The sequence below is a fragment of the Phaseolus vulgaris genome, chromosome 3 (assembly GCF_000499845.2).
Source record: "Phaseolus vulgaris cultivar G19833 chromosome 3, P. vulgaris v2.0, whole genome shotgun sequence".
NCBI lineage: Eukaryota > Viridiplantae > Streptophyta > Magnoliopsida > Fabales > Fabaceae > Phaseolus > Phaseolus vulgaris.
This window is the reverse complement of record NC_023757.2, coordinates 23539727-23551537: the sequence shown is the minus strand read 5'-3', so window position 1 is coordinate 23551537 and position 11811 is coordinate 23539727. Positions and strand designations below refer to the sequence as shown.

The following is an 11811-nucleotide window of genomic DNA, read 5'->3' as shown; positions in this document are numbered from 1 at the left end:
CTATATAATATATCAGGAGAGTCAGGATATCTCCTTTTAGACGAATTTCTAATTAGTGCACATCCTAAACAATCTTAACACGATATTTTCTTTCCTGAAAAAATTATGTTCTGATTAAAATTCATATTCCACTTCTTATAATATTCAAAATCATACAATTAAACCAAACTAAAGCTTAGAATTTCAAAACACCCGAAAATTCATCCAAGAATCACATAAATATCTAATTAAAGGATTTTTCAATTAAATATACATAAAATAAAATTTTACATAAGTTATAATTAAAAAGTATAAAATAGAAATAAATCAACCTTTTAAAAGTAAAAATAAAAAATTTGATTTTAAGTTTTTTTTAAGACTAGCTTGAGACAATCATCTTGCTTGAGCGAAAATGGGTCTCGCCCAAGCGAAAATTCTTTTGTTTGAACGAGATTGAACCTGAGAACATCCAAAAAAAAATCACCCGTCTTGCATGATTGAGATTCCTTATTGCCTGAGCGAGATTCATTCTCGCTTAGGCAAAAATGAACCCAATAGCACCCCATTTTTTACTCTATACTCGCATGAGCGAGATATGCAGCAAAAATCTGCTACATTTTTTATTTTCTACCAAAATTACATTCAAATTCATATTTTAAAAATCTACACATTAAAATGACAATTCTTACTCATAATTATTCAAGCACTTCCACTAAGTTATTATGTCAATATGTACATCTATACATATATATGCTCTCTAAACCAACCAAAATCATCTAAAATCAAACAATCAATTATCATCAAACATTACATTTTAAGTGATTCAACAAACTATTCAAATACATTCATTAACCCATTAAATCAAAATTCGTACATTTTACAACATCTACCATATCTACAATTTCACGTTCCAATCTCAATCAAATTCTAATATACTAAAAGATAAGAAATCTTGCAAGAAAATTTCAAATTGGTGACCACGTTATTCCCACGTCTAGATCTTCTAGTTTATGGTTCTGTTAGAAATTTAAACTAGTTTTTCTTACTTGAGTTTGAACATATGTTTACTAAGAGTTCCAAACTTATCAAAAGCTCAAAGGTAGCTTAACCTGCACCACAAAGTCCTGATAAAAAATCTAACTATACTACTAGAACTTTGAGCTAACAGAAACTACTCATGAAGCTAAAAGAGTCACGTGCAAAGCCTAAACTGAGGCAAATCTAACAAGTTCAAAATTTGACTCAAAGAGAATAGCAAAAATAAATTTATTCTATTAAAGATTCTGATTAGACAGTCTTGTAGTTTTTACTACCAAAAGTCTAATGACAAACTCTGACAAACTAATGAGCAAGAAAGTTAAAATTTTAGGAAAAATGAAGATAAAAGAAAAAGAGAAGTTTTAGAAAGATAGTGATTCTTTTAAAATAAACCCGATAAATTTTTTATTTATAAACTCTTTTTATTTTAATAAAAAAATATTTAAATATCATTTAAAATATATCACTAAGACTATTTTCTAAATCTTTAAAAAAAACACTCGCTCAATTTTAGTGTCCTATCTCTAATCAAAAAGTAATGTCGAAAATCATATCTATCCACGTACAAGAACAAGCTAGGTTTGATAAATAAGATAAACTCTTTTCCCTTTTTATATATATAATATATAATTCATATATAAATTTAAATTATAATAATAATGAAAATAAAATTGTTTTTATTCAAATATATTTTAAGAGAAAAAAAACTTTGCAGCATTAAATTTACAGAACTCATAATATTTGTTTAAAAAAGTAACTGTATAAATAAAATAAATTGTTATAAAAATAAAATAATTTATTAAAATTAGTTTATATGATAATATATATATATATATATATATATATATATAAATTACTTACAATGTTAATTTTTTATAAATTTATAAAAATATAAAAAATAGTTATATAAATAAAATATGAAGTTTTTAAACTTAGTTACCTTTATTATTTTTAACAAATTTCATAATTTATAAAATAAAACTTAAATTAAAATTTAATTTTTAGAAAATTATATGTAACATTGTTATTCTTACCATATTATCTTAACTTATTATTTAATTTCTTCATGTAAACCAAAAAGCCATGAAACTCTACAAACTCCATTCTTTTTTTATCCAATATCTCATAGGGATGAAAATATAATCCCCTTTGTTTGATCACTTCTACAAGTTGCTACCAACCAACCAATGAAACAAAAATACAGTGGGATTGTGTATTAAACGTGTGATAAATGATCCAGGAAGAGGGGCCCTTTCTTTTTCAAATGAATAGAGAAGGACAAGATTTCACATGAACATCAATAATTCGAATCTTTGGGCTTGTAAAAGAACGTGTTCGACACATTATCAGGCTACAAAAACGACAAATTTGAGGATAGGCCACTTTAGTCAAGCAGAATGATGCAACGGAATTGGCACGGCATGATCTCATAACCTCAAGCACAAAAAGATGTTCAAGAACTTTGGTAAATCCAAACACCATTCGATCCTAGGGTTTGCACCATCTTGGAAATATACATTTGGAATTCAAAATCAGACGTAGACATCAAGAACAAATCTTCCATCTTAAGGAAGTTCAAACTTATCAACTACAACTATCATTAAAATGAATTAGCAAATCCCTCACTTTCTTCCTACACTACGAGGGATCAACTTGTATTTGGAAAAAGAATATGATTAGAAAAAGTGGGGAAAATTCAACTAAAAGTGGACTCTAGCCAATCTGAAGTCAATTCATAAGCAACAAATGTAACAGCACCAGCAGGTGCAGCTTTAACAGTTGATGGGATTATCCCCTTGTACAAACCAGCCCAACCCTCTAATCGCATTATGCGTTGCATGGCATCAAACATATTCCTGTATGCACGATGCTCAACTCGAGCTCCATATCTTGGATGTCTCTGAAGCCCTTCAATCTGTAGCAACGAAAAATGAAGATCCATTATTACAAATGACAAGGACAGAATAACATATGTCCCATTTTCTTTAATACCCTCTAATTGTGTCAGATGACACCAAAAACATCATGTCTCCATGCCTAAAATAATCACCCATTTACAATTTTTTAGGGTTGAAAGGAGAGGATATCTAGAACTCTAAATTCTGAAATTGAACTTCCAATACCTCTACTGGTATTTAACTTGTGCAGGGGGTTTACCTGAAATCTTTTCTTGACGACATCAAGTGGATGACAGACAAGTTTGGCACATGTTCCAGCTGCCAACCCACAAAAGAAAAGCTGGAAGCTAGAGAGGTTGTCTTCTACAGCACTGTTGGAATATCTATGATTCCAAGCCTACAATTTAACACAATATATGATATGTTAAAAGATCCAAACACTAAAGTGTAAAGTAAATTAAACTAAACATTCATCAGCCGTGTGAAGGAATCCAACTCCCTCTTCAATGTGAGGTCACAACTTACAAGTGGAAATAAATCAATAGTGACAATTTCAAAGTTCAATTTCTCTTCTGCTAATAATTTAACAACTTTAAACTGCATTAGATGAGTTGTGCACACCACTAGTTCCTCATTCAAAAACAGATTCTTTTTTGGACAACATTGAAAACTGTGTAGCAGCATTGATAGTGCAAATAATTCATCCAACATAGGGATTGACATGTTATGGCAATGGTAATTCATACGCAAAGTCCACACTGATAACCAATCCAACAGATAAAACGAGGATATAGAACAAAATAGATATTGAAAATGAAACTGAAAAAGTAAGGCACATATAGGGCAATCCTCACAACTGAATCAGCATTGCATTCCTACCAAGACTATAATATGAAGGCATAGTATTACAAAGCATAGCAGACTGAATCATGCAGAGTCCATGGGAATCCACCATCTCAACACATTAGAGCTTCACAGTAAACAAAGTATAGCATCCAAAGCATGCAGAGCATAATCACAACAAGTCAAGAAGAGTTTTAAATAGAAGGACTGGAATTGTACCATGGCCCAACGCTTAAATGTATCATATGTGCCAAATTGTAGGCCTGCATAAGGTATAATCTCCACTAAAGTAGGGGACAATCCAGAATACAAGCCTGGGAATCCACGAGTACGGGTAATATCAATGAATGCTGATCTCATGGTTGGATATACCTATGGGAGGATATTGGCAAAGAATTGTTACAAAAATATAGCTTCAAAATGGACCAAAACAAGAATTTTATTTCTACAGAAAGCAAAACAGAACAGCATAAGCATTTAGGGTTAACGAAGTCATTAATGAATATCTCATATCTGCCAATAGTACTCAACGGACCACCACATAGTTCATACTCAGCTGTAGCAATCCTTAGACTGGAACATACAGTACTAGTATACCATGGATTGATACTTGAGTCCATTTCCCAACCAAGCTGAAGTCAAACTTAATAAGGTTCAAATTGTATCATAACAATGCTCTATTATGACATATGGTCTGCAGCTGTCAATGATTAAGTCTAATCAATGGAAGGGGATAGATATTATAGTTTGTGAGGCACTCATCTCCCGGATTTTCCTTTAAAAATATATGAATAAAAAATGAGAAGAGATCAAATTAATCCAAAAGTAAATCTAAAAGAGTTAATCCTCTTTCTTTTAATTTAACCGTCTAAGATGGATTACTCATTACAACCATCAGACTAAATTTACTCTTGGGAGTAAATAGATCCCTTATAAAGTAGCTATTGTCATTTAATTTGAGTTCCTTCCACTTTTAATTTGAATTCCTTCCTCTGTTTCACATTAATTAACAAGTGTGAAAAAGAGAAAAAATAAATTAAAATAGTAGATTTCTCACAATAGCCAGGAGAACAACTAAATAAATACTTTAAAATGTTAAACTCCAATATCTTGAATATCAATTATGACTTCTCTCCAATGTGGAGGGCATAAAGGTTGATGTCTACCTAGGCATTTGAACAATAGTGCATTTTAGAAGTATAGCATAACTCAAACATAATATGATCAGATTTAACTAAATATATTGGTGATAGAGCTAATTTGAAAAGGAAGCATCCTGTCGCATGCAACAGGCAAAAGGAACAGAAAAAACATAAAAGTGATTCAGAGTATAAAACATTCAAGTCCAAAGAATGAAGTGTAGGTTCATCTTCATTATGGAGAAGAGAAAAGCCCTAAGTTTAAGAACAAGAGGAATGTACTCAAAAGCAGACGAAAAATTTGCTTCACTCTACAGAACACTAATTAACATTACATAAATTTAGTTTGAAACTGTTTTGTGAACTGTAAACCAATAATGCTTATACCTTTGGTTCACCCTGAGAAGCTAATATGGTTCGGAGAAGATCAAAGGGATATGAACCTACGGTAGCTGCACACCCAGCTAATGCCCCACTGACATAGGATAGATAAGGGCTCAAATTAATGTGATTCTCTGCAGAAACAAAAAAGCAATCCATGAACAAACAAAACACTAGAAATAAAAAATAATGGAAATATTATAGTATATAATTATATTTTTCTGAAGTGTGCTGAGTGTACGGCTATACGCTTTAGTAGCTAGCATATATAGTGTACACACCCGTTAACTACAGGCAGCACCCTCCTCCCCAAAAGAGCCTTATGCAAAATAAATTGGTCTAAATGTATTCAGCAAATACCGCAATGAATTTGATAAAACTTTTTCACACTAACATCCAAACACAAACTACCATTCGTGATAAGTTTATTGATTTTTATAACAATATCCTAAAGAGCTATATTAAGAATGATTTTTCATTGGTTGAGAACGTATTCAATAGAACACTAACAGTGTAAACTAAAAGATAGTATTAACGAAGACAATACATGGAGACCTTGAAATACAAAATAGAATACCTGTCTTGGAAGAGCCAGAGACAAAAGTCTTTAACTTGTGTAAAACTGTAAATTGTATAGCTGTATATGGCATAACCATGAGCAATGCCGGGACATTTCCCCGCCAAAATCCCTGCAAAAAGGGTAATAGATGAAAAAAGGCTATTGGCTGCAAAAAAAAAAAAAAACAATGCCAAGCTCGAAAGGGTAAAAAAAAGTCAGGGGTTTATTTATGGTTCCTCTACCTGAACGCCTTCTTCTCTAAGAATATCCTTGGTTGCTTGAAACATGCCAGTATATTTAGACGGTGCAGACGCAGCTGCAGCCAAATCCTTGCGTAGTAAAGCCCATGAAGATGTGGGCTCCAGTTGAACCTGTTATTTTGAATTTGAGGATGAATAACACCACAATTAAAAAAAATCCAACCTACAACATAACACAGAGAAAAACATACCTGGAATCGAATCTTAATAACATCGAGGGGCGAGGTGACAGTCCGTGATATTCCACCGGAAATTGCTCCGGCCGAGGAATCTATCAGAGCACGCTTCAGTTTACTTGGTTCCTCCATTGCCGCAAACAATCTCCTCCGTTTTGGGGCTACAACCTGCAACGGGCAATGAAATTAGGGTTTCTGAAAATTGGAGAGAAGGCAATAGAGAAATTAGGGTTTAGGATCTGTGCGTATGGAGAGAGAGGGAAAGGAACCTCGGAGAGACGCGGAAGGGGGCAATGGAGAAGAGAGCCGACATTGAAGACCAGAGAGAGAGAGAGAGAGAAACTGGGAACAGACGGAACAAGTTTTCAATCCGATTGTGTTAGATTTTGCGGAGAGAGACGCAGTTTATTTATAGAATGATGATTGAGTTTCTGAGAACAAAATTTGCTTTTGAATTTGACGGAGAGATTATTGCAGCTACACTAATAATAAGATATGATACTCGCTTTAGATTCCCCCACTTCTTTCTATAAATCTTTCTCTCTTTTATTTTAATAAATCACAAAATATCAATTTTTTATTCCCAATTCAATGTTTATCTTTTTATCTTATTATATTATGTTGTCATTATTAGTTAAAAGACAGTTTCTTTATAATTCTTGCACTACAAAATATTTAAGACAATTCCAAAGATAAAAATGGTGTAAATAAAAAACATAGTAATAAATGAGGTCTTTATTAATTATGACGAATTACAGATTATCAGTATTATTAGTATTAGTGAAAAATACCAGTATGATATGATTGTGTAGGTGCAATCGTATTTTTATCATGGTATCTTAATAAAAAATAAAGTTATACTAATTTTAAGTTTATACATATTTTAAATAAAATATATGTGTAGTGTAAAGTTTTTTAAAATAAAGTGTAAGTAACTTTTATCCTATTATAGAAAAATTATTTTATAAAAAATTGAAAATCTTCATATTATATATATATATATATATGTAAACAATACAGGGGTTGTAGATGTGAAACAGTTTTTATGATTGATAGAGTGGTGACTCTCCCATTTTGTTTTAAAAAGTACTTTTGCCTACTTTTTTTTTTTTTGTTTTTAAACCCACACATAATTACATAGAAAAAGAAATATCATCATAGCATTATGATCAAGTTTAATATTATTTTTTCCATCACTCCGACAACCAATACGTTATCATCATCATTTATAACTTAAATTTCTCATATTAACTTTGTATTCCATTATCTAAAACTCATAATTTAAATTTTTAATAATATTTAAAAAAATTATAAATATACGTAAATTTATGATAAAATTAAAAAATATGACTACATATATTAATATTTAAAAAATATAAATATATATATAAATTTATAATAAAATAAAAAAAACGACATTACCTAATTTTAGGATAGTATATATAAAATTAATTGCAAATAAATAATAAAAAAATGGACATACCACCGTACCGATTGAAATTAGTCAAATTTTTAAATATGAATTTAGTTTCAAATTTATAAAAAAAAAACAATTGAGAATAAATATTTTAAAAATAATTAATTTTGTTGATGGAAATGATTATGGATTAGTAAATACTTAAAATTAATAATAATAAAAATTCTCTAAAATGGCGAAATGATAGATATATTTTTTAAATATCTATTTTCAAAACACAAATATTATGCAACTTCATAATTATGTGTTGTTGTTCTCTTATGACAAAACAGATTCATTTCTGTTTGGCTTTTGTGATTGTTTTTAAAATTCTCCGTGTATTGATGAGTTATATTGGTTTATAGTTTTTATTTATACTAACTTCTGCGTGCATTTACATTTTTTTATTTTTGTTATAACATCTTATTTTTTATCTTTGTTATTATTATAGGTATATTTATATTTATTTTATTTAAATAAAATATAGATGTATGAATGGGCGTGATAGTAAAAAAAAATCAAATCCCAAAAATTCAAAAATGAAATTGAAAAAGTAAAAAATAATATTAAAGAAATAAAAATATATTTCAGAAAATTAAATTTTAAAAAAATTATTCTATACTCAAAATTATTTCTAATAACTGTTTTAATATATTTAAAAAAATTAAAAATAACATAATTTTTAGAATATAATAATAAAATTAAATATTAATATAAAAAAATTAAAATAGTTAAATAGAAGAATTTCCTTTATAGATACATCACTTAATTCAAATATCTCTTTGATCTCGCTGATGATTTCATATTAATTGATAAGATTATGAAAAATTACAAATATAATTTAGTACAAATTAAAAATAAGTTTTAAAATAGGAGAAAATATATTTTGTGTGTGTTTTAATTTCCTATTAAATAGAAACTTGAGTTGGAGTCTATTGGAAAAATATTCCAAAGCCATGAGTAAACCCATCTTATTTGAGGATTAGGTGGGAGGAGTTACACTTAAAAATCAAAATTATAAAAAAAATGATAAAAGTTTTAGAAAATTATAGTGGCATAATAAAGGAATCGTGGTCCTCCCTCGACAATGTTTTCCACCTTTGGTTGGTGCAAAGCAACTTCTCATTCATTAGCTTTCAAGCTTTTGCTTTTTTATTTTTTTCGTCTTTCCTGACGTCATCTTGTTTACTTTCTGCCTTCACATAAATATATATATATATATATATATATATTAAAAAGGAAAATAAAAACCACACAGATATAATCCTAAAAAGATAAAGGTGAATTAATATTTTAATTAAATATATAATATTATCAAATATTTTATTAATTCACACAACCTAACCATTCATTATTTCCATAAATATATATAAAGTTTGAATTTATTGACTTGCATTTCTCACTAATTTAATATATTTTTCACAATTTAATCGTTCGAGTATAGATTTTATCCAACAAAGGACTATTTATATGTAAATGTATCTAGTTAAATATTAGTGATAGCATTCTCAACTTAGTGCATATGAAACTTCCATCTATAAAATGTTAGTTTTTTTTTATCTATACATGACTTACAATATCATTACAACATAGATATTTATAAAAATTCTTTAACTTAATACTTACAACATTTTCAATATCTCAATAGTATCTTCCCAATGCTAATTATCACACTAATATCACTTTAGTACTTACATCATCATCCACCTCATATCAATTTATTAGTCACATTTTTTAATAAAAAAATGTTAAATTAATTAAAATTTGATGAATTTAATTAAAATTTTAATTTGGATTAAAATTCATTAATCAAAATCTCACTTATTTGGTGAATGACTTTTCACTAAACTAATTTTTTTTTCATAATTACCTAGTTTAGTAACAAAGTCCAAATTCTTTTATTTTAACTTTTCATTGCATTACAAATCAAACAGACCAAACTATTTTTCAACCAAGCTTACACACTTATTCCGATCTCAAATTCAAGAGATAATATCGTCAAGATCAATCACCGCATTTGAAATATTATTCACTTTGAAGATTAGTGTTCTATCACGGTTTTATCCTTAAAAGGCTTACGTACTTAACAATTTACTAATCAATTTCATTTACTAATCAATTTCATTTACTTGAAAGTCTTTTGATTTCCATATGAAGAAGATGTTATACTATATATAGGAAAGAAATAGAAGTTACTCCAAGAACTCCAATGAGACAGAGAACATCCAAAACATAAATTTAAAAGTTGTTCATGACTAGACAGATAATTTATAGAACATAAATAAATTCACTCTAATTTCTTTTATTAATTAGAATTGATTTTCATTCATCATCGTCTCATAAGTATAATTCGATTAATAAATATGAAATAATTTTTTTTTTAAAAAGTATTTGAAAAGATCATATTTTTTTTTTAAAATAAACACCTAAATAGTTAAATTATGTTTTATATACTTAGACATAATTTAAAATTTTAACCTTTATCATTTTAAAAGTTATTTATATTGAATAAAAAAAATTAAATCATTGTAAAGGTAAGGTATTTCCAACATAGAAAATTTGCATTTAGAGATAATTAAAAAAAAACTATATATTATAAAATAAGTTATGAAACATTACGGAAACACAAGTTGTCCATGTGTTCTACATTTTGTATTATTGAGTAACAAATTTAATTTTTATATTAATTCCAATTTCATGTAATGTTTTATTTTTACCATCACTCTTACTCAATCCATTAAGAATATTTCCTCCTCGTTTCATTATATTTAATTTGTTTTACAATTTGTGAGTTTTAGCATTATATTTAATTTGTTTTACAATTTGTGAGTTTTACAACTAATTTATTTAATTAGTTTGAATTTCAAATGAAAAATAAAGAATCAAATTATAATTAAAGTTACGATATGGATATTCTGTTGTTGGTGGCTAAGGTTTTGTTCTCCTAATTTTCTTTTCTAAGTTATGGTTGCTTTTCTCCATGGTGTTATTAGATGAGGATGGATTCTTCCAATTTTCATTTTTCTTGGAAGTGTCTTAAGGATTGAGGTTGTTTTTCTCCTTGCATCAAGGGAGATTTGATATATGTTGAAATTGATGAATATGTATATCTCTATGTCTTGAAGATTGTAAAAATTACCTTCATGTAAGAATAGTACTATCCAAATGTGACAAATATCTTACTCATATGGAAGTGCAAAAATTTGAATCTTGCCTGAAAATCTCTAGGATGTGGGAAAACTATTCATTTTAGGAAAATGATTTTATGAATTTTCTTTTTCTTTCCTTTAAGACATGAGAAGAGTCCTAGGAGTGGCGTCTTGGAATCTCAATTCAAGTATTCGAGAGTCTTTGCTTGGACTAAAGACTTTGTTTTATCTTCTATATGAAGTTCGCTAAAGCTCAATGTTGGGTTAGGATCTACAGTATTTCTATGGAATATTTACAACCAAAAGAAATTTTTTGTATAGCGAGAGGGATTAATACTCCTCTTTCTCTTGGTGACTGCACCATGAATAAATCTAAAAGTTTTTTTTTTGTTAGAGTGTTGGTTGATATTGATATGTTATTTGCTTTGCCTAATCAAATTTTGGTGGAAAGACTTAGTTTTGCTTTTATTGCATATATTGAATTTGAGAAATTGTCTCGATTTTCTCTTAATGCAAAATGATAGGGCATGATATTTCTAAATGCAGATGACATCCGGATAATCTCAATGACACGCTAAATTTGTGATAGAGGTATATATATAAATGCAAAGGTGACGGAAGTTGAGGGAGTTGTTATTGATCTTGATACCCTTGTCAAAGTTGTTGTTGGTCAAGTGGAGAGTGAATTTCTTGTTGGTCAAAAGTTTAAGAAATTTGTAGAAGATATAGGAGGTTGGTTCAAATCTCTAGATGATATTTTTGCTTATATGCCCTCTTTGGAGGATGTTCATGAATTGGATAATTTGCTAAAAAAAAATAACTACTTGTCTCCTCAAAATTATGATCTTTTTGAAGGATTGTCTCATCTCAAATTTGCAACTAATGCAATAAGTCTTAAATTAGCTGCTCTCAAATGAATTACTTATAAATATG

General features: G+C 28.6%; 1 protein-coding gene across 1 annotated transcript; it reads right to left on the bottom strand.

Annotated features, from left to right (window-relative positions):
• Positions 1–2400: 2400 nt before the first annotated feature.
• On the bottom strand, positions 2401–6795 carry LOC137806895 (mitochondrial thiamine diphosphate carrier 2-like). The gene is made up of 8 exons (XM_068607261.1): positions 6543–6795; positions 6289–6441; positions 6080–6208; positions 5856–5967; positions 5285–5412; positions 3978–4130; positions 3175–3312; positions 2401–2932 (listed from the first exon to the last, which is right to left on the bottom strand). Exons 2-8 carry the CDS (start codon positions 6403–6405, stop codon positions 2714–2716), a joined length of 996 nt encoding a protein of 331 aa, XP_068463362.1. The 5' UTR covers positions 6406–6441; positions 6543–6795; the 3' UTR covers positions 2401–2713.
• Between the last annotated feature and the right edge of the window lie 5016 nt (positions 6796–11811).

Coding starts and splice junctions, on each gene's coding strand:
- LOC137806895 (XM_068607261.1), bottom strand. CDS start 6,405: ATGGAGGAACCAAGTAAACTGAAGCGTGCTCTGATAGATTCCTCGGCC. Junction 5,413..5,855: donor CTCTGGCTCTTCCAAGACAG/GTATTCTATTTT, acceptor TTGTTTCTGCAG/AGAATCACATTAATTTGAGC. Junction 4,131..5,284: donor CTTCTCAGGGTGAACCAAAG/GTATAAGCATTA, acceptor ATCCTCCCATAG/GTATATCCAACCATGAGATC.